The sequence below is a fragment of the Pecten maximus genome, chromosome 4 (genome assembly GCF_902652985.1).
Source record: "Pecten maximus chromosome 4, xPecMax1.1, whole genome shotgun sequence".
In the NCBI taxonomy this organism is placed as follows: Eukaryota; Metazoa; Mollusca; class Bivalvia; order Pectinida; family Pectinidae; genus Pecten; species Pecten maximus.
Genome location: NC_047018.1, coordinates 25,208,981 through 25,233,060, shown reverse-complemented (window position 1 = coordinate 25,233,060; position 24,080 = coordinate 25,208,981). Strand labels below are relative to the sequence as shown.

General features: G+C 34.8%; 1 protein-coding gene and 1 long non-coding RNA gene across 2 annotated transcripts; both read left to right on the top strand.

Annotated features, from left to right (window-relative positions):
* Window positions 1-838: 838 nt before the first annotated feature.
* On the top strand, window positions 839-19,306 carry LOC117325600 (uncharacterized threonine-rich GPI-anchored glycoprotein PJ4664.02-like). The gene is made up of 2 exons (XM_033881942.1): window positions 839-1,009; window positions 12,754-19,306. The coding sequence occupies exon 2, from the start codon at window positions 12,879-12,881 to the stop codon at window positions 16,392-16,394; it is 3,516 nt and encodes a 1,171-aa protein (XP_033737833.1). The 5' UTR covers window positions 839-1,009; window positions 12,754-12,878; the 3' UTR covers window positions 16,395-19,306.
* Window positions 19,307-20,929: 1,623 nt separating this feature from the next.
* LOC117325599 lies at window positions 20,930-22,301 on the top strand. The gene is made up of 2 exons (XR_004532342.1): window positions 20,930-21,880; window positions 22,031-22,301. It is a non-coding gene; the product is annotated as an uncharacterized LOC117325599 (long non-coding RNA).
* Window positions 22,302-24,080: the final 1,779 nt, after the last annotated feature.

Below are 24,080 nucleotides of genomic sequence, written 5' to 3'. Positions count from 1 at the left end.
AGCGACTTCACCAGAACAGACTATAATTACTGTACAAACATAGCCAGTAGGGTGTTATTTCAAAATGTAGGCGTTCAGGGAATCAGCCACTGTATCATGTAACGTACATAATTGTCGTTTTAACTGACGGAGAATAAAGCGAACGTTGAGGACGGCCACTAAACTGGACGTTTTATAAAATGTCAATTCCTCTCCAGGAAATGATTCACATTAGTACAAAAAGGGGATATGTAGATTATGATTTGTTTATCAGTGTGAATTAAAATATTCTACAGAACGATAAGATACAAGTAATACAATGACAGACTAAGGATATTTGAATTTAGCTTTTGTATTTATTTCAAGAATATACTGTAGTGTCAGTAAGACCCGCGATGTACATTTATACAAACAATAAGATCGATGTAACTTTACTGAAGAACAATTAATCTAGTCCCGTATATATACATTATGGAAGCCGTGTGATATTATGAAAACGGACACACCTAGATAGGTCGTACACCCAGACAGCCAGATGGAATATTAAGTTAACGGAAATGTCGCTCAATACTGTAACTAAATAAATGGTCCAAATATTCTAGCAGGGAACGAAATGTGTAACATGAGCAGAAATACTAATGACTTAGCGTGAATGGAACAATTAATGAATGAAGGCGCTATGACAATGCGGTCAGTTTTTACGCGTCATTTCTACTAACACATTCTAGCTATATAGCCTAACAAGAGACATTTACCTGTGTTTTTAGCTGTGATTAATCACGCATGTCATCACGATGGTGTTGGTTGCAATAAATGACATCCTCATTAGCCCGGCTAGCACACTCGTCGTGACGTCACAATATCAGCTGTCTATTGACTCGACGGACAAACCATTCCTCAGTTACTTCTTTAGCTCCGCCGTACGTGTACAAGATATTGGATATTAATGTTTGGCATTTAAAGGATGTTTTGCGTGAATTAGATATGCTTCCTCCATCTCGTAAATCGGATGTACTTCCTTCGCCATAAGGTAAGTTCTATACCTTTGATGCCTGAAACAGATGAATGAACCTACATTATATACTTATGTATGTGTATGTATGTAGTTTGTAATCAAAAGCAATTACTTTCTTCGTTTAATCCTCTTGTTTATTTGAAGACATTTTGTACGTTATATTTAATAGATGTCTCAGAACACTTCTCCTATTTTTCGTATATTCTAAACACTTACTAGTTAAGCATTTATAAGACTCTTTATATTTGATATGAAGACATGTTTAAGTTCCCGATCATTTTTAAATGTATCAATATAATCCTTTCGATTGATTTAAGCAGTTCAATTACCACTATAAAGTTTTAACACAACAATAAAATATTATTTACATGCATGGAGAGGGGAACAATGAACTATTTACAAAAGACAATTGAGAACAGTATAAGTGGAATAAGACCAGGTGTTACGAAAGGGTTCAGCGTCTTCTGTTTTTTCGACAATACTCGACATGTGAATCTAGGTCACGTCCTTAAAATGAGAATATAGGTGGTGACAACTGAGTAAGCAGGCGTATCAATGAGCATCGGACACGTCTAACAACATATCGGCGAGGAAATACAGTAATTTTGACCATAAAACGTTCATATTGTCTTCAATGACCTGCATACTGTGACCCAGTTTTGTAGGGGTTTTGTCAAAAGTCAACAGTTATCTTGTAAATCGTAATATTGATACAAGTCCTTGGGTTTACATTTAAGCATTGATGTCATTTTTTTTTAGTTTCATCGGGGTATGAAACAAATTTTGTTTGCAAACTGTGTACGCGGATTCTTACAGAAGTTTGCAAACAAAATTTGTTTCATACCCCGATGAAACTAAAACATAATTGACATCAACGCTTATAATAAATTTTTGAAAATGATTTTCTAATTTAAAACATGTTTTATGTACAATTTTACTGGTTTTAAATGGGATTATTTTTCTCAAATCAATACGCAACGTCAATTGTCGTATTATGACGTCACATTTTTCGCGCCATTCTCGGAATTTCTTTCATAGAAGAATGAAAAGAAATTTTCGACCAATCACATTTGAGTATTTACCATGAAAACAAAGAAAAATTAATTATAAATCGATGATATTATCTAAGAACTGTTTACAGTTCCAGAGCAGACCAAATTAATATATCTTTTTTAATTGGTTTATTTATCATTATTTGTTTGTTATGCTAATCCGTTGTATGTTAACTTTTTAGTTACATTAGTTTGGTTTGTTGCTTGTATATCAATATTTGGAATACTAACGTTGTCCAGTACAGTTCATTCACATTGCTTTATACTAAAATTACAAGTTTTATTTCATTCCAAAATTTACCGTTATTTTTGCTTGTTAAGGCCTTCAATTCTTACACTGTCCTCTATTTTTATTGTGTCATTATCCATTATTTTCACTTGTACGGTACGTACCTCAATATTTAAACTGAATATTGAATCTGAAGAGTGTTAACCCCTTTATAATGCTCCATATTATCGCTTTAGGTTTAGTCCTTACGAGCCTCTTTGTGTGTAATGTTTTGAAGTGATAACAATGGATTACCGTAATTACAGGTGTCGTCTAGCGAATCAATTACCTGAACTGGAGAAACAAGTGTTATTTACAATTGCGTTTACTGTTGACATGTATACGCTTTGTTATGTTACGTCATTGTTGTCGTCACGGAACAATGATGATCTCACTTCTGATGACGTGAGACATCGACATGGCCATCAATTATTCCTTCGATACGTAAGCATGTGAACCAATATTAGGGGCACTGGATGAGAAATTTCAGTAGAGCTTCAAGGTATATCACAAATACGTCATACTGGTATACTTTGACGTACACAAGAAACATAAAAAGATGTCAAAGTGTCCAAAGCATTTAAGAATAGCGGTATAATGGTGCATGCGGTTATTTCGTGTTTATTTTTGTCAATGTTATCTTAATCGGATGCATATGACTCCGTTATGCAAATATCCCTATTTTAATGCGGTATTTGATATTATTAGTAAAATGTTTTAGATCACACACTACAGCATGTCGTGAAGACCTGATTAAGCATTTTGCCAGATTAAGCCAGATGTATGGAAAGTACAAATTTCTAGAGAAGAAATACTGGTTAACCTATCGCTGCAACTCATTGGTTAGAATTGGAACACGCTGAGAATTAATTAGGCAAGATAATTAAATAAATAATATTTTCGACGCGTTGTTCACACAGAAAAGCATTAGTTTCTCATTGGATATTCTAACTGAACACGATATCGTACCTGTTCCTTTCTCAAGCAGCACTTGAAATTGTTTTTATGAAGTGATTTGAATTATTTATTATTTTATGAAGTGATTTGAATTATTTATCGTTATATGCTTCACTTCTGGCATCTATATCACATAAAACAGGGATTTTTCCCCAGATTTAACCGATTTAACACCTTTAGGCGATATAAGACACATATTATGTACAAACCTCTATAATTAGAGCTACATAAATTCGTCCGTACTGACAATTACTTGTCACAGGTACGGACCTCAACACATCAAATACACCAAAATATGTATTTCTATGGATGTATTGTTTAGAATTTTTAACAATATGCATTAATAATGACGATCCCACCTAAATAGGTTAGGTTTTGTAGATCCATCTTTACCGAAATTTCAGTGTATTAATGTATCGTTAGGCGAGATCAATGCAAGCTTGATCACTTTATTACCCTGCCAAATTACTGTCGGTCACACACTCAAACACTAGCATCATTACTTCGTTTGAAAGTACATGGTTTCTGATGATGTATATACCAAATGTCTGATAAATGGTAAGAGTGGAGAACGTTCTATTTATACTAACGTTCGTGAGTGATGTATGAGCCTCATAAATAACAGATGTCCGTCAGACACAAAATGCAGTGATTATAATAATAAACATGCCATCGATTCGCGAAAATGTATTGCTATTTGGATGGTCCACTTGTTGTTACACAGTGTTGATAGTATGACAAACAGTTGGCTATGGCAGTGTTCGATTCGGTAATTTGGTATCAAAAAACTATATCCAGTGTGAATTGAATATCAAAGAATGCATCCCATAGATCAGGGGAGTGAGTAGAGCAAAATATTGAGATGGTACGAATTCGCCGTACGCTTTGTGTTGAATACTTTTCACCTTGTCTTAATAGTCACATAATAAATCATGTACGCTTTGTGTTAAATACTTCTCACCTTGACTAATAGTCACAGAACAAAGCATGCACGCTGTGTGTTGAATACTTCTTACCTCGTCATAATAGTCACAAAACAACAAATCATGTACGCTTTGTGTTAAATACTTCTCACATTGACTAATAGTAACAGAACAAAGCATGTACCCTTTGTGTTGAATTTTTCTCACCTCGTCATAATAGTCACAGAACAACAAATCATGTACGCTTTGTGTTAAATACTTCTCACATTGACTAATAGTAACAGAACAAAGCATGTACCCTTTGTGTTGAATTTTTCTCACCTCGTCATAATAGTCACAGAACAACAAATCATGTACGCTTTGTGTTGAATACTTCTCACCTTGACTAATAGTCAAGAGAACAAAGCATGTACGCTGTGTGTTGAATTTTTCTCACCTCGTCATAATAGTCACAGAACAACAAATCATGTACGCTTTGTGTTAAATACTTCTCACCTTGACTAATAGTAACAGAACAAAGCATGTACCCTTTGTGTTGAATTTTTCTCACCTCGTCATAATAGTCACAGAACAACAAATCATGTACGCTTTGTGTTAAATACTTCTCACCTTGACTAATAGTAACAGAACAAAGCATGTACCCTTTGTGTTGAATTTTTCTCACCTCGTCATAATAGTCACAGAACAACAAATCATGTACGCTTTGTGTTGAATACTTCTCACCTTGACTAATAGTCAAGAGAACAAAGCATGTACGCTGTGTGTTGAATTTTTCTCACCTCGTCATAATAGTCACAGAACAACAAATCATGTACGCTTTGTGTTGAATACTTCTCACATTGACTAATAGTCAAGAGAACAAAGCATGTACGCTGTGTGTTGAATTTTTCTCACCTCGTCATAATAGTCACAGAACAACAAATCATGTACGCTTTGTGTTAAATACTTCTCACCTTGACTAATAGTAACAGAACAAAGCATGTACCCTTTGTGTTGAATTTTTCTCACCTCGTCATAATAGTCACAGAACAACAAATCATGTACGCTTTGTGTTGCATACTTCTCACCTTGACTAATAGTCAAGAGAACAAAGCATGTACGCTGTGTGTTGCATTTTTCTCACCTCGTCATAATAGTCACAGAACAACAAATCATGTACGCTTTGTGTTAAATACTTTTCACCTTGACTAATAGTAACAGAACAAAGCATGTACCCTTTGTGTTGAATTTTTCTCACCTCGTCATAATAGTCATAGAACAACAAATCATGTACGCTTTGTGTTGAATACTTCTCACCTTGACTAATAGTCAAGAGAACAAAGCATGTACGATGTGTGTTGAATTTTTCTCACCTCGTCATAATAGTCACAGAACAACAAATCATGTACGCTTTGTGTTAAATACTTCTCACCTTGACTAATAGTAACAGAACAAAGCATGTACCCTTTGTGTTGAATTTTATCTCACCTTGTCTTAATAGTCACAGAACAAAGCATGTACCCTTTGTGTTAAATACTTCTCACCTTGACTAATAGTCACAGAAAAAAACATATACCCTTTGTGTTAAATACTTCTCACCTTGACTTAATAGTTACAGGAAAAAGCATGTACGCTTTCTGTTAAATACTTATCACCTTGTCTTAATAGTCACAGAACAACACATTATCTATACTCTTTGTGTTGAATTCTTCTCACCTTGACTTAATAGTCACAAAACAAAGCATGTAAACTTGACAGTTGATATTGTTGTGAAACAGCATTGTATTTTAAGTACTGTTCCGAGGATTCCGGGTAGTTATCCTCCGGAAGGCCTCGTGCCTATATGCTACCTTTTTTTAGCCCTCAGTTATCGGTTAGACCTCAGAGCAATACAGACGTTTATTCCTGTCGTTGCTGTTCTGTCTGACAATATCGTCATACAGAAACGATAACTCAATCCTGCCATAGTACACCACTCGATTTCACAACAATATGGTAGAATGCTTCATACACGAATAACGTGCTAGTTTGTTTTCAGCTTTAAACGTAGATTGTAGTGGAACTAATGAGGAATGTGGATGTTTTTATAGTGTGCTTCAAAGACAAATATTTAGGCCTGATTAAAGATGTGGTATTGTCAGCGTCAATAAATAGATAAATAAAAAAGTAAATGAAAACATAGATATATAAAGAAATGAAAAAATAAATTATATCCTAGCAAACATTCTTCAAGCATAATACAATGTATTTTACATGGAATGCAGGTGTATCATCAATTGAAAACATTACATTTGATATCTACAAATACACATTATTTCAAAACATTTCATTGAATAACTTTCAATAGACATTTAAGACATTTTCTCATAGTAAAACACCACACTGAAATCAAATGGACAAAAATGCAAAAGTTAGTATAAACTTAACTGGACATTATTTCAACAAAATTCAAATCGGATACCAGAAGGCACTACACACCTTCATTCTGACCTAGATGAATATTGCATCTAATTGTAAAAATAACCAATGTATCCAGCTTGGAGATTTGTTATCACCAATCCTAATTTTAGCTACCAGAGATTGTGTCAAACATCCGTGGATTTGTTTAACCATTTAATTATGCACACTCCTTCGTACCTTCGTATTAACCAGCTATTACAGCACCACTGGCACACAAACCGGTCTAATAATGAATGATGTAAAACTCAAATAGATATTTCAATAAAATGTCTATTCCTACACATCCTGCCATCAGGAACTGTCTTTTCACTTTCGTCATCATAGTACAAACGAAAAAGTATCAATACTTAACATAAGATTTTAAATATCTGAATAAAAACCCAAATAGAAAGTATTATGTGGAACATATAAGGCCATACCAATACACAAAACTTGAAAACATACCAATACACAAAACCATATCATTACATTAAAAAACATGGCTAAAAGTATGTAACATTAGCTTGAAAACATACCAATACACAAAACTATATCATTACATTAAAAAACATGGCTAAAAGTATGTAACATTAGCTTGAAAACATACCAATGCACAAAACCAAACAACATGACTTAAAGTATGTAACATTACATAAAAAATATATCTAGGAAATAGAGAGGACGCTTCTTAAGGGTAGGAGTCCTCTGGTCAATCGATAGAGCTTTTTATAACTGTAATAATAATAGGCTTTGTTTATTCTTGATGACATATTGAGTAAATGACTCGTCTTACATATGGCCAATAAAATGTACATTATTTACAACAAAATTGTCCGTGTCAAATCTGGTTAGGTGACGTTCTCAAAGTCGTATCGGGATGTGACAACTGAACAAGCAATTATTGACAAACTGCTTGTTTGTTAGTGAACAAGGAAATAGATGATCGTAGAATGAGACGTTGACCTTGAACATAAATCTTCCCTGTGGTCTTCTTCAACTACATCTCTCAAAAGCCTGTGTTGTGAGGTTTTACATCTCTCAGAAGCCTGTGTTGCGAGGTTTTGTTGTGGGTTGTGGGCCAGCATCTTTGATGGAAAATGTTAAAACTGAAAGAAGCCTTTGAATATCGAATACAATGTATCATTTAAATATCGTTGGATGATACAGCAGAGATGGTAAATGGATGATTTTTAATAGGGAAATTGTAATTATTGGTAATCTGTCTTTGTTGGTTAGATTGTAGATAAAGGTCAAGGTAAGCTGAAGTGACAACGTCTGGAGTGACTTCAATTTATTTCATAGCATAAGTTGGTTGAAAAAAGCACTGGGAATGGATCCATATAGTTCGTACTTACTGTTGACCAAATACCACCGACAAAACTGGACTAAACTGGACTAAATCCCACAGTAAGGGTGACTCAACAGAGATACCCAAATACCAAGTAATATGTCACCAAACAACAGACAAAACATCCGCCTTACATCTTAATGATATTTCAGACAACATCGTAACCATATTTTTTCTGTCTATCATTTACATATTTTACCTTCTGGCTTTTTATTTATCTATTGTTGACATGATATGTTTCTCTGGACAACAGTGGGAGTGACCTGCAGTCTGATGGGTTACTGACAGTTTAGGATATTTTTTCCTACCTGTGTATTGTCATTGCTAATTGTTATACAGGTAAAAATAGCAGCATGATATTTATCACCTCCTACGAGAAGACATATCACTCCTTAAATAGGTTAATAGCAGGGTCACGTGTTCGGTCACTCTCCCAAGGTCGACCTTCGTTCTACACTGACCCCAGTCAGCTGATGGCTGTGTCACGCGTAAGGTATGAATATCTCCTGTAGCAGTGATCGTTGTGGATTATCACACCCCAAGTGATCTGATATGATTAATGGGTCGGTGTTGATTTTTGTTTTAATCATATCATTTGGTAGTTTGGAAGGTGATGAATAATTGATATATATGTGATATTCATCACTCAAGTTTTTTACGATTTTGTTTTCTTCGATGATCTTTAATGATGTAAGCGACCTGTCAAACTGAATTGTTTAAGAGTTTTAGCATATTAAACATTGAACATAAGAAATCAATACCTTTCAATACAAATTAAGAGTTAAATATAGCGAGGCGAAATTTATCAACCTGTATCATACAGTTGATTCGTCTTTCTAGGACTCGTCAGTGATGCTAAGGGCCAATACTGTTGATATCTAAGAGAGGAAATAAGTCAACAGAAATACCAAAATTTACAGGAAAAAAACATAGTCACGCTCCTTGTACCCTACCTGATTGATATCGTATAATGCTTCAACTACTTCCATATCTATCAATTTACATTGATTCAGCGTTAAGTTTAAACTCATATCTTTAAATTTTGTTAGTATAAGAATTATTATTTACGTGTTCAATAGCATGAATTCCAGGACGTCATATTCTATTGAATATTCTTTTTACGATATTCAAGAGTATGTTCCCCATTATCACTATTTCCGTCAAATATTTCGACTACTTATTACTGAAGGAAAGCATTAACAGCAAAAAGAAAGTGAGAAGGTATTATAGTCGACCCATCGTATCACTGGGAAATGTTCTATTTCCTTATGCGTTTAAAAGTAAGACGACGTGGTCGATATTCGCATAAAAGCTTGATTAATTCGTCACCAACTTGTTCCCTTTTCATTTTGAGGATGTGTCTCTACCAAGACTTAACTAAATTTTCATGGCAGCTGTCGTCAATGAATCACTAACGCTAACTCTCCTTAAACCGTCCTAGAGATGTTTATTAAAACGACTTGAAAATGGTATTTTAATACTTTGTCGATATAACCCCCTAAACAATATGGTAAGAACATATGGTTTTAAGACCATGCTTATGGAAACTATTTTAGATAGACGGTTATGTCATGCTAGGTGTGTAACAGTGAGCATGAGTGGAGTTCATCATGATTTGTGTGGTACATGGAACACTCATTTGTGTGGTACATGGAACACTCCGGAGTACTTGGTTTCCTTCATATTTTGTGGTACATGGCACACTGATTTGTGTGGTACATGGCACACTGATTTGTGTGGTACATGGAACACTGATTTGTGTGGTACATGGTACACTGATTTGTGTGGTACGTGCAACACTGATTTGTGTGGTACATGGAACACTGATTTGTGTGGTACATGGAACACTGATTTGTGTGGTACATGGAACACTCCGGAGTACTTGGTTTCCTTCATATTTTGTGGTACATGGCATACTGATTTGTGTGGTACATGGCACACTGATTTGTGTGGTACGTGGAACACTGATTTGTGTGGTACGTGGAACACTGATTTGTGTGGTACATGGAACACTGATTTGTGTGGTACATGCAACACTGATTTGTGTGGTACATGCAACACTGATTTGTGTGGTACGTGGAACACTGATTTGTGTGGTACATGGCAAACTGATTTGTGTGGTACATGGAACACTGATTAGTGTGGTACATGGCACACTGATTTGTGTGGTACATGCAACACTGATTTGTGTGGTACATGGAACACTGATTTGTGTGGTACGTGGAACACTGATTTGTGTGGTACGTGGAACACTGATTTCTGTGGTACATGGAACACTGATTTGTGTGGTACATGGAACACTGATTTGTGTGGTGCATGGAACACTGATTTGTGTGGTACATGGAACACTGATTTGTGTGATACATGGAACACTGATTTGTGTGGTACATGGAACACTGATTTGTGTGATACATGGAACACTGATTTGTGTGGTACGTGGAACACTGATTTGTGTGGTACGTGGAACACTGATTTGTGTGGTACATGGAACACTGATGTGTGTGGTACATGCAACACTGATTTGTGTGGTACATGCAACACTGATTTGTGTGGTACGTGGAACACTAATTTGTGTGGTACATGGAACACTGATTTGTGTGGTACATGGAACACTCTGGAGTGCTTGGTTTCCTCGAGATTTGTGTGGTACATGGAACACTCCGGAGTACTTGGTTTCCTTCATATTTGTGTGGTCCATGACACACTGATTTGTGTGGTACGTGGAACACTCTGGACTACTTGGTTTTCTCCTGAATGGGCAATGGCTCTCTCTGCTATGTTGTTTCTTTACTTTGGGGTTCATTCATTTCTTGTGTGGTCCTGTGTTTATCAATTTTTGATTTTAATTTCTATGTACTGAACCTTGGGAAATGTTTCTTGTTTGTTGATGTCTAGGTTGTAGCGATGCACATTTTATGTTTTATCATACATTTCTACGTATTCTATACGCATTTGTATTGAAGTAAGCAACTTGTCAATTAGCAATACATTATTTTGCCACCAAAGTATAAGCATGTTTTTTTATGTATAAGTACCAGCCACTATCTTTGTATTGCTCCAATGTTGTCGCCAACTTGACAAAGTGTAATACATGTTATTAAGAAACGCCCTTGTGTTTAAAGTCACGGTTTGGAAACCCGGTAAACAAGGTAATACTACTGACAGTCTGAGCGACCATCCTTTTTAATTAGGGTTCATCTTTCAAAAGTTAAATTTAAATATTTAACTACATGTCATTCAAGAAATAACTTGTGAAAAAATATCAGGTCTAAATTCTGACTGAGGAGGAAACAATAAACGCCTCAAGAAGATTGTACGTTAAGAACAGACTTCAAAGTGATTTTTTTTCGACAGAACATATGTCATTTTTATAAACATCTATTTAAGAAAATTAACACACCTCAGTTTACAAAAAAAAAAATCTTTTCTAGAAAATCAAAACATATCAGTTTTATAAAGATATGTATTAGAAACATCTCTGTTCTTAAAATAGCTTTCCTAGAAAATTGAATCATATCATTTTTATAAACATCTATATCAGAAAATCAACACATCTCAGTTTTAGAAAAAAAATCTTTTTCTAGAAAATTAAAACATATCAACATTATAAACAACTGTTTTAGAAAAAACAATTAACAATATCTAGCCGTTTTTTCTCCATCACCTCACAAGTGTTTACTATCTACCCACCAATAAAAACCATCAAAATATATATGTTACCATTGCTGATTCACTCACGTGCTTTTCTTATATACATATCCTACTAATATGTTGCTGTCTCTTGTATTCTGAATGATCTATGGTTAAATTGCTGTATAGTGAGGGACGTCATTTTCCTTGTCCGCCCCCACTTTTTTGCAAATAAAAGATTGGAGATTTAAGTGATTTCGTTCACAACATATCGTCAAGGCAAATGCCTCAAGCATACTCTTTTATCATTTTCTATGTTTTGCTACACAATTTCTCGACTTTAAACAATTCTTGAGAGAAAAGAGAAAAAAATAATCTCATTACAAATAACACATTTATAGTAGTCAGTTGCTACAGTACCATTGAGCATGTCGATTTGGTAATCAAGGAACACTATGGATTTTCCACACAACTAATCCAAAAATTTGTCGAATACTGATTAATTGTATCTTTCTATAGAAAAGTTGATATACAATACGAAAAGGGCGGTAAAGAGAGAAAGTTATTGTTTTGCACTACATAGATCTGTGAATGAATAAATAAAAGGATGAGTGTAAATGGCGGCAGGTAGTTGTCTCAATTATTGAGATATATTTGGACTTCTGGTAATGAAGTATAGCTGATATATTAAGTTGTGTGAGTCTTATAACTGTGTAGAATGTACGGGTTATCTTTTATTCAGGCCGAGCTGGTAACTGGTTTGGAGTTGATTGAACCAATGACGTTCCTTATTTAGGCGTCATAGACCATCCAAACCCCTGCAATGATCACTGGCTTGCCATGTATGACTCGGCATGTTTAAATGTATATATACATTAAAACCCCACTTACTTGAACCCGCATTACTCGAATACCCTCCATTCTTCGAACTGTTTGCTTGGTTCCGACCGCATCCTTATATATTCTTTGTAGATAAACCTCCGATAACTCGAACTGCTATTCATCGAAAACCTTGCATTCCAAAAACTATTATTCCTTTCCTTCATATTCATGTAATATTCGAGACAATCCGTTGTCGCTTAAACGTGTTTATATATATATATTGATGTAATATATCATCGCATGCTGGGTAAAACAGTAACGTCTCTATTTTTATGTTACAGGTAACAGCAGGCGTGTCAGTACATCGTATGGACCTTTATCATCAGGACGTGTAAATTGAGGGTACGCAACAAATTCGAGGCTCAAGGGTTAAACTGTCAAACTATAAGCCTTCCGATTCGACAGCATGGATTTAAAAATCATATTCAAAAGCAAAATATGTCTACTTTTTGTATTGTTTAACATATTAAACGGAGTACTTGGAATACCTGTTCCGGATACAAATACTAAAGCCGCAGATATAACGGAAAAATCTAAGATGGGCTGTGAGAAAAAGTTCTGCACTTTATTTCGTGGTATATGTACAAATGGAGGCGCGTGTGTATCGGGAGACGGGTGTGCGGGTTCATGTCATTGTACGAGTAATTACAAGGGAAGATACTGTCAGATTAAAACTGTAGAAGACTATAACGGGAATGGCAATGGTAACGACAATGGTAATGATGATGGCAATGGTTATGAGAAGCAAAATTCACCGCCAATTAAAAAACCGGCTGTAGGTGTCATTATGAAACTGTTCAAAGGACTAAGATTTAAAGGCAATGGGGATACGTCAATATCTAGAGCAGCTAATGAGGGAAAGCCAAGTAACCTGTCTCCAACCAAGGCACCACCTGTGAAGGTTTTACACTTACGAGGCCAGACAGCTAAAACCACCAACCTCGGGCCTGGAAGTGGAAATAAGATAGGTGAGAGAACTGTTGCCCAAAGAGCAATCACCAACGTGGCTGAAAGCAGCACTGCCAGTGTTCCGAGTAAAGTGGATCGTAATGGAAATGCTAAAATTTCAGGGAAAACAAACGATTACAGCACTGTTATGACTTCCACTACGGAAAATCCCACTACAGCCGCCAGTCAGAAGAAAGCAGATCAGAGCAAAACAATGACAACTATATCGAGCGAGAGAGTAAAACTTGACAATGACACCGCATCTTCTCCATCCGTAAATATCAGCAGTATTGAATCCACGACTAGTGATCATACAAAAATTCAAACATCAGAAACATTAGATCAAAATTCAACAAGCATGACAGAAATCGAAACAAGATCAAGTACTGTCAAACCAGCAATGGGCATCGGCCATATACGATTTGCAATGACTGAGCATTTATTACAGCCAAAACCGAGAATAGGTAACAAAATCACTGAGCCCAATGTTATGAGAATGATACGTAAACCTCAATCCGCCGATTCAAAGACTGGCCAAGCAAAACCAGAAATCAGTATTGAAAGTACTGAACTTAATAAGACAGGCAAAAACATGACGACAGGAAATACAACTAAAGTATCAAATCAATCGGAAACCGGAAAATCAGAGACAAAAACAGAGACCGCAAAAACGGTGATAACTAAAATAATAATTGGAAGTTCAAAAACTAAACTTAAATCAGGAGGTCCTTCATCGGCCATAGAAATTCCGATACTGAAAAATAAGGACGTTAGTTCTTCACGTATTGCAGACTCTGTGGCGAGCTCCATTCCATTATCAAACGGCGAAGTTTTTATAAGAGATGTTCCCATTACCACTAAAACTAGGAACGTAAATCAGCAACCCAAGACGGACATTTCAAGGGCCGCGGCCAAACTTTGGCAAGGTCATAAGACGCTCACAACTCCTGTGGAATCTTCATTACCAATTATTTCATCCAGAAATGTTAAAAGTACCCTGGAAGATGCAAATAGATGGGTTGCATCAGGTTTTGAACCACATATCTATTCTGACAAATTCCCGAGAGAAAATCTAGCTCTAGTGCTCGGTAAAGACTTTTTACAGGAAGAAGAAGTGGAGAGGGTCAAATCAGCCTCGAACGATATAGGGCTCAGCCAAAAAAGAAACAATATAACATCAGAATCGGAAATTTCTGGACTTACCGAAAGAAGGTTTAACCTTCCCGAAACGCGTTCATCACTAGTGACTCAAAATCTTATCTCGAGTCCTATTGTAAAAACGAATCGAACATTGATGTCCTTTGAACATTCGGGTGTAAACAAAATATCATCCCGTGATCCATCTACGTACAGTAATTCTACATCAGCTTTGATAGAGGATGAACCAGCGAACGTCGGAATTGTAGAAGAAACCGTGCCCTTTGCTTCACTTATCACTACAACGGAATCTTCTTCGAAGGCTGGCCCTAAACTTCCAGCAGAAAATATCTATCTGGCGGCTGCTTTGTACAAGAAATTTATACCTCCAGATACAGCAGCAAAGGAAGAGAATGGACGCTTAAAAGATGTTGTTCCAAACAAGGTCGTATCCGCAAATACTCCAACTAACCCAAAGCATGAAAGTGTGCAGCACGTGCTTAAATCAGCCATTCACTCATCTACAATGAGTAGCGATATACAAACAATGCCTCCGGCTAATTCTGGAACTGACATAACTCATCGAATATCTGACGGGGATGAAACTTTAGAAAACACAGACAAAATAGTGGCGGCCGATAGGAATGATACTGGAGCTTCTGTAGGAGATACTACAACTGCTACCTTAGAGAAATTAAAAACCTTACTTGTCTACGTCCAAACCATACTATCATCAACCAAAAGCGAACTTGATTCCAGGACTTCTACTAGGAAAACAGGAAGTGAACAACCCGCCACTACGACTCGAAAAGAACACCAAAATATTACAGAATCCAAATCTGTCACTACTGATTCACCTAAAGAGATCACGACGACTTCTGGTCACATACACAGGCCAGTGACTAAAGAGGAAAACATAGGATTTACAACCGCTATTAATAAGGTGCTCCAGGCAACAACGAACAATGCTACAGAAGAAAATGTCCACATTCTGAAAACCTCGGAAACAACACCTTTTGATAAAACCGATAGCTCCGATTCGACGGATGTTTTAGAATCCGACGGAGAAACCGTAATTAAAATACCGATTTTTACGAAAAATTCAGATAATGCGGTTCTTCCTACTGTGGGTCCTTCTGTCACTGAGGCTAGTAAATCACGGCCTAAGTCCACTGTTTCCACAGTCGGCATTTCTAAGAAAGATTCAACAGCATCTAGACGCCGTGTTTCCACTTCATCAATAGCGCGGATATTACGCAAGATTTATGGTATAGGGAATTTAATAACAAGACCAACAACAAAAACTACAACTACAGCGACTCCGAATATATCTGATATTAAACAGCGCCATGGATCTCTGTCAGTGACGAACAAAGGACATTTGCCAACTTCAGAATCGTCAAAACAATCAAATAGGTTTAAGAACACTAACAGCAAAATTACTGCCCTGGCTATGAACCAGAGCGGTAGATTAGGAAGTGAATCAGATCAGCCCAATGAAAATAAAGCAAAAGGATATTTTAAGTCTGAAAAGTATTTTCAGCAAAATAAAACTGTTAGAAATGAGATGGGTGCATTTTATGGAAATGAAGATATGGTTGGCAATTTTATTGTGGACTCAACGTCTACTATAAAGCCATATACAATACCGCCCACGAGAGATTTACGCGAAGGCGTGCGGAGTCCGACAAGTATTAACAGTGGTGTCAAAGATTTTAATAAACCACAAAATCTCACTAAAGTTAACCAAAAAACAAATGGTGATTCTGTGAATTTATCATCTTTACAAACTGTTACAACAGATTCACCAGGAATAGAAAAAGTGAATATCAGCTAAAAGTTTGTGTCGTTGTCGATCAGAACTGGGATCATTGAAATCTTACCGTGAGAAACCGATCATAAACATTTCCATCACTATATAGCCTTGTATTATAGCAGACTTGAAAGTTCACACAAAGTGTTGTCAGCTTGGCTGACTCACCGACGGGTAAATACATCAAATCTAACTTTGTTTAAAACTTCAAAAACTTTTTTAATTCAAAAATTCTTAATTTAAATTCTTAATTTTATAACAAGTTTTCAGCAATCAGTCACTAAACATAACATTTTTAATTGTCTTTTACTATAAAGTAGAATTCGTTAGGCTGACAGTGTGTAATATCACAGGGCATAGTTGGTGTATAACTGCAAGGTCAAAAAGTAGCCTATCTGACAGGTAGCCTCACACGTCTCTATAAGAAGCGTGACTTGTACCATTTTCTAGCAGGACTAGATAATTACATATGGTCGTGATACTTACTCATAAATGTGTTGCGATCTTGCCTACGGCGACGTCTGCCGTCCATTTTTTATAACCACGGACAGAAAATATATGTGATAGCATTACTTTACCTTGTGTCCAAATGTGATGAAGGGCTCCTTGGGGTTTGTTGTTGTTGTTGGTCGCACGGTATTGTTCTGTGATATTGATAAATATTCTGGATCAATCAGATTATAAAATCTGGTCATCATTAAGTAAGCGCCATTGTGGATATCTACCATTCATAACTTTATGTAGTAACTAGACATTTATTGAATGATACTTGCTTCCATAAAACTTAAGTATCCTTTCTAAACTTGTTTAATGAAATAGGGGGATTGGAGAACTTCTACGTTTGAGTATTACTCCTAATACACTTTTCAGCTTGTTTTTTCTGTATACATACCCTGCCTATTTAAAAATTACGAGATATCATTACAGTTCACATGCGTATCACAATATTAATGCATTTTTTTAAAAAAAGCATACATTTCGGAGTTAATTTTTTTTCGCAAACAAATGTATTTTTCCTGTGTTGTAATGTTCCTTAAAACAACATTATATCTTGTCAAATATACGTATTCCTAATTTGTCAGTTTTCTGATGATGTAATTGACTTGTGATAATCAATGCAGCAGGATATATTTCAATATACCATTTGATACGTAAAGCAGTAAAGTATATTTGCCTGACATATTTAAAATTGTAATAGCCAAAACAAAAATAACACGGACACACTCTGTATTTGTTAATATAGGGTAATTTTTAATTGTTACTTTCCACTCTTTCATCTGTCTCAATTTTAACAATAGATTACTGGAATAATTGTATTTGGTCAGACACCAGTAACGAATGTGTTTATTTCATCAAAACATTAGCAGTACATTTTGAAATGAAATGTAATGTGTTGGCAAATTTGAGAAAGTTGCTGGCGACTTATTAAATGTTTTTTGTAGACTGTATGTGTTATTGCTGTCTCTATAAATATGACGCTTTTCTAATTTACTGTTAAACCTAGATTGCGCCTTTATAACATGAAGGTTTTGACTACATAACTAATGCCGACATGTGTTTAATGAATATTTCCTGGTACACAAAACGCATACATGCCACGTTCAAAACCTGAAAAAATATGGCATGTGTTCAGGATATATAAATTGTATATATATACATATGTTATCATTTCGAATGTTAATTGTCTACACATGTGAAATTGACTAAATTGATGGTTACATTAACATTGACATTGCAAACTGCATTTCGAATTATAGTATTATAAAATTCAAATTTAAATTATTTTATTGTGTTCAGCTTAATAGCTACTTAACATAAATATACAGGTATCCCAAAGCTGAAATATCGAGAAATGAGATTCCAACCCCTGTTATATATGCCTTCCGTGTTTTCTTTTAATGCAATGCGGGTTGACTATGCCCAAAATCAGTTGAAGCATAAATATGCACCGCGGCAGTCTGTTATATTCAAATCATACCTTAAAATATCATGTCGAATCTTCATGTATAAAAGTGCTTATCACATGTGCGTGTGTGTGTTTTATATAAAATAATGTATGATATGATGTATGTGTGTTTATATGAAATGATATATGTTATGTATATGCAGCGCTATAATATAAACATCCGTCACTTCAAAGAGAAAAAATATACGTTTGGGTGTGACTGTGACCCATTTTATAGTACACAGAGGGCGTTAAATATATTTCAAATTTGTGAAACATTTCCAGCGTCATTAAGTTAGAATTAAGCTACTAGCTCAAGCGTTTAAGTTTTTATTAGTATGTTAGTAAAGGTCACGTAAAACAAATATTACATCTGTCATAATATCGTTATATAGATCGGAAACCTGTCACAAGCGTTACGTAGTAAAACAGATTGATCTCCACTAGGTAAAAATTCTAAATTTTTCCTTATTGCTGAAACCAAACAATCCTTCCTGTTTTTCTGGCGTATATGATTTAGTATGAGATATTCTTTATTATATCAAAACCTTTTGAAAAAGCGACGATATCACAGTTATTCTAAGTGTAAACACTGTAACCATCTTAAACCTAAGTAGAATGCTATGGAAATGATAAATTTATCATTACAAAATATCTCTCTTTTTCTAATGAGATACATTATTTAATCATTTTATGATAATATTTTGTAGATGATTAACTTAATGATGGCATGTCTAAAATTTGAACAAAGACATGCTTATAGATTTTTTTCAGAAATAATATACTGTACTGTAATATTTGATTTCATTTTGAATAAATTTATCATGTAATCAATCTGTTATCCTTTGAAATCGACCAAGTAGTATTTGTATATACCACTAATGTAATAGACCCTGGAACGTTTTCCATTGTTATTGCCGATCACAAATCGATTGTGATGTCATGAAATTGACAGTGACGTTACATCATGAATTAAAAATTGCGAAAAAAATGGTTGCCTCCGTTTGATGTTTTCCTCCACATTTTAACTTTAACACCTGCCAAAATTCAGGTTTTTGAGTAATATGATCAAAAGTATTTCAAATAATGAGTTTTCATGGTGTAAAATTGAATTTTTCGAAATTTTGATTTTTGCTGGCAATGGCTAGATGAAAATAAAGTCCTCTGAAAATCATTTCATAAAATTCTATTTGAAACGGAAATTCATTTTATATCCGCTACATATCAGACTATATAATTCATCCACATTAATTTTTAGAATTTTAATAGTAGGACACAAGATGCTATATATAACACTAGTTATGGCATGCTGCTCAATAGGACAGTCGTATCTTAAACAATCGTGTTCCAGATATTTTTGCTTCTTGAGAATTTACCAACACATCTGGCGTTTTAAAAATGTGAAAATACAATTTGTTTATGGAGTGATGTAGATTCTGTATTTGGTAAATATATTTCATGCTTGTGACATACAAGTATGTATCTTATTTATTCAATTTAATAAAATATTTATGATCCTTGTAATAATACATGGAATAATATCAAAGACATAAACTTATAATACATATGTCATAACGTTCAAACGATATACCACGTATAAGAGACGATGTTATGAAATATCACAATAAATTGTCATAGACCATATATACATTTCAATGCACCAAAACCTGTTCTCATGGATACAATACTATCTATGTAACATGGGATATACTTTTAATGGAAAGATGAGAGTTAACAATAGTTTGAGATGAGAAAGGGGTGATAACTCCTGCATACCGGTTGTGCAGGCATGTGTTTAGAGATATGTTGTCATCAATAACTACATCAGACAGGTGACCATTTATCATCCAGCAATATGTTAATGATAAAGTAGATATATAACAAATTGTCTTTATTACCACTTTCCTGACATGGTTAAGGCGTATGGAAGAAAAGAAAATGGATTATAAATGATAAAATGTATACTTTGATACATAGTTACGAGACGACAATTTCCCGATTGTAGTGGTCCATTGGTAGAATATATCATTTGGCAAGTAGGGTAAGTTGACGATTTTAAGTACAGGAGTATAAGATATAAATACAGTGTAGTCTCTTTTTGAATAATAATTTTAAAACAACGATTTGTTTCACATTTGAACTACTCAATATCTGTAAAATGTACAACATAAAAAATAATTATTTTTTTCTTTGTTTTCATGGTTAATACTCAAATGTGATAGGTCGAAAAATTCTTTTCATTCTTCTATGAAAGAAATTCCGAGAATGGCACGAAAAATGTGACGTCACAATACGACAATTGACGTTGCTTATTGATTTGAGAAAAAGAATCCCATTTAAAACCAGTAAAATTGTACATAAAACATGTTTTAAATTAGAAAATCATTTTCAAAAATTAATTATAAGCGTTGATGTCAATTTTTTTAAATTCATCGGGGTATGAAACAAATTTTGTTTGCAAACTTTAAACAAATTCTGTTTGCAAACTTCTGTAAGAATCCGCTACGCGGATTCATACTGATTTGCAAACAAAATTTGTTTCATACCCCGATGAAACTAAAAAAGGACATCAATGCTTTAATAAACAACATCAAAAACGAATAAAATAAATTGAGAACAATTCACTGATATTGACATTGCCTAGCCAGTTATTTTATTTATTGATTTTCGAGGAGATAATCTCTTCAAAAACAACTTGGATGTTGTAGACAGGAAAGTACAACGTTGTTAATTCGATATACAAAACAGTGTTGTCTCCCTTTCCTAACAGGTGCAGTAGTATTGTTGTCATTTTAAAAAAAGCTGTCCAAGCATGCGAGGGACCACGTAACCAACGATGAACCACTGTGACACGTGACCTAAAAAATCTGATATTGATGACATCCATTACGCTAAATGTTTTTTTTCTGGATTTCTTACTCACGCCCTCGCGATAATAATGCGGTATGGAATGGGCGTGTTTACACAGAAATGACAGGAAGGTTGGGTCTGTGAAATTGTTCTATGACTATGTAAGAGTTAAACTTATCTGTTAAAAACAAAATTCTTACGGGAACGATTTTATATCTGAACTGAACTTTTGTACATTACAACTGGTGTAACTGACTAAGTACATGTATCCTCGGGTAATGGCCGAGTGTGGCGCTACACAAGGAAGTGTTGGCAAACAGCGGAGTAAACGAAACTGCAGATGGATTATAGTGTTAATTACATTTACAAGCCTCTTCGTACTCTCTATTCATGATTTTAGTCCTTTGAAATCGTTTGAAAAAATGAGAGAATCCCTCATGACGAAATCGGATATAGCTTCTGCAAAGACACAGACAAAGAAGGACCATGGTGTAGCAAAGCATGAGTGTATAACATGTACCTCCCTCGGGCCAATGTGTAACCACGGAGTGTGTGTGGATCTGGATCACTGCTCAAGTACATGTAAATGTGACCAAGGATATGGCGGAATTCATTGTGACACAAAAAAGTCAAAATCGTCAATTCTAGAAAAACTTCAAATGTCTGTCAAAGTGTGATATCAAGGGGGAAAACAGGAGAAAAGCCTAGACAACTAGTAAGTGTTAGACGAATAGAATTGATCACTTTGATCTAAGACATGTCGAATTGTTTTACATGCTGATCGCTTATTTTTGTCTTTGTAAATCAGAAATATGGATAATTATCAATGCTATGAAAATAAGATGTTCTTTTTTTTCGATTTCAGTGTTAATCACGTAGGAAATCACGCTGTCTCCCGGTCCTGTGATTGTTTGGATTTTGTGTCAAGGTGAACTCGCCGGTCGTTTCCGCTTGACTGGATATTGATGATGAGATGACTTAACATCAATCAGGCGATTACGACACCGGGACTTAAGCGCCTAGGTCTGATAACATACCTGTCAGGTGTTAACAAAAGTCAGGAACTTGATAGCTAGACCAGTATAGTATAGATCTTGCTAAAGGCCATGCTGATAAACTATCGTTCTTTTTTCCTCTTTGTTTGTTTTTTTATTTGTTGTTTTCTTATTATTGTGTCGCCATCAAAATGCTTACGAAGCAGACGGTTAAACATCACGTGTCTTGATCACGTGATCATATGAAACGTTTCTAATGGCGACTCCTTCGTAGAATTAACACGCATGAGATGATATAAAGTATGGATAGATCGGATATTACAGCTATTGCATTGATAATTGGTACACAGTAAAGTTTATTTGTTATAGACGGTCAGTTATTTAATCGGTCGAAATAGAAATTATACCATACAATATCGAAATAAATAATAAACAATAAATATAGAAAACACACAGGAAAATGACGTTCTATCAATAAGAATAGATCATAATCCATATTTTCCATGATTTCTGGTATGCTATAAAAGAAATTACCAGGAATGAAATGGGTCGCTGACCAAATATTTTAACCAGCATCGATAACACCCTCTGTAAAATTCGTCCCAAGGTATGCATCCTGATGTTTTTGCGCACTATCTATTTCTTCATATATTTTTATGGATTATGATATATTCTCATTGATAAATCGTCAAACACTTTAAATATAACTTTCAATTATAAATTCAATAAACGATACTAACTAATATGCCGACTGATCAATATCAGTCTTCGCTATACAATTGTTTCGTACTCTAGAATTCGTAAATGGTGCTAAGGGGTTAAAGTCAAGAAGTAAGACAAAAAAGGATAATGGTATTCTGCACGTTTTAACATTTAAAAAAGGCAAACTGGTTCATCAGTCAATATTAGAAAGAAACAGAAAACATAAAATGTTTACTCACCTAAGCCTGAATCTTAAAAATATCACCAAACACTCGAGGTGACACCGTCAGGTATGTCTTAATGATATTTAATCAGAAGATATTTATAGTAACAATCATACCGTTATGATTGCATCATTATTTCTTCATACAGCATAGATTAAAACCTGGTAGTAAGAACTTACTAAATACAGGACTAATAGGGATGATGTCAACAGAAATGATAACCTTGACGGTCTATATGGAGCTCAACACCTTCGTATACCTAGAGGGTATGTAAATTTTAATTGGCAAACACCAATGCATTTTATCAGAGGTATTAATCATTTTTCAATCAATGTCACAAAATTTAAAACAAAATTAGATATATGCATTATAATTTATAACTGTCGATTTCGTAGTAAATAATAGGTACGTTTATTGTGTCGAAACTTAATACAATATGCAAATTGACGAATTGCCTAGATAATACATTAATGTATGCCCAAAACAATTACTTATCTGTCTTCACAGCAGGAATAAATTGCTGATGAAAGGATTGAAATGATAAAACAAGCGATACTTAATTTTGTTAAAACTGCATAATCATTGATTCTTATGGAAACCTAATATATCCCGAGTGTCCTGATGTCCCTGGTCTCCACAGTGTGGTGGGTTTAGTTTCCTTATATCCTCAGACATATGCAATGCCCGGTAACGTATTGTCTACCTCCTTGATTGTGACGGAAGACATTTAGATGGGTGTTATATTTGGTGCGGAGAACATTTCATCTTCTTGAGCATATGACAAATGACATAAATATCTGTTCAGTGTAAATTTTAAAAGACAGTTTGGTTGTCACACATCCCTTTCACAAAATCAGGCAAAACAAAGATGTCTACTACTGGCAAATCAGTACGTATCGTTTAATTTCTTTTGCGTAATGTGACTATGTTGTATACTATTTTTTAACATATGCATAGCTTATTTCAGTAAAAGCATCATCTTTAATATAATGCG

What these genes read in the sequence shown, in the direction of transcription:
- LOC117325600 (XM_033881942.1), top strand. Translation starts at nt 12,879, where the DNA reads ATGGATTTAAAAATCATATTCAAAAGCAAAATATGTCTACTTTTTGTA.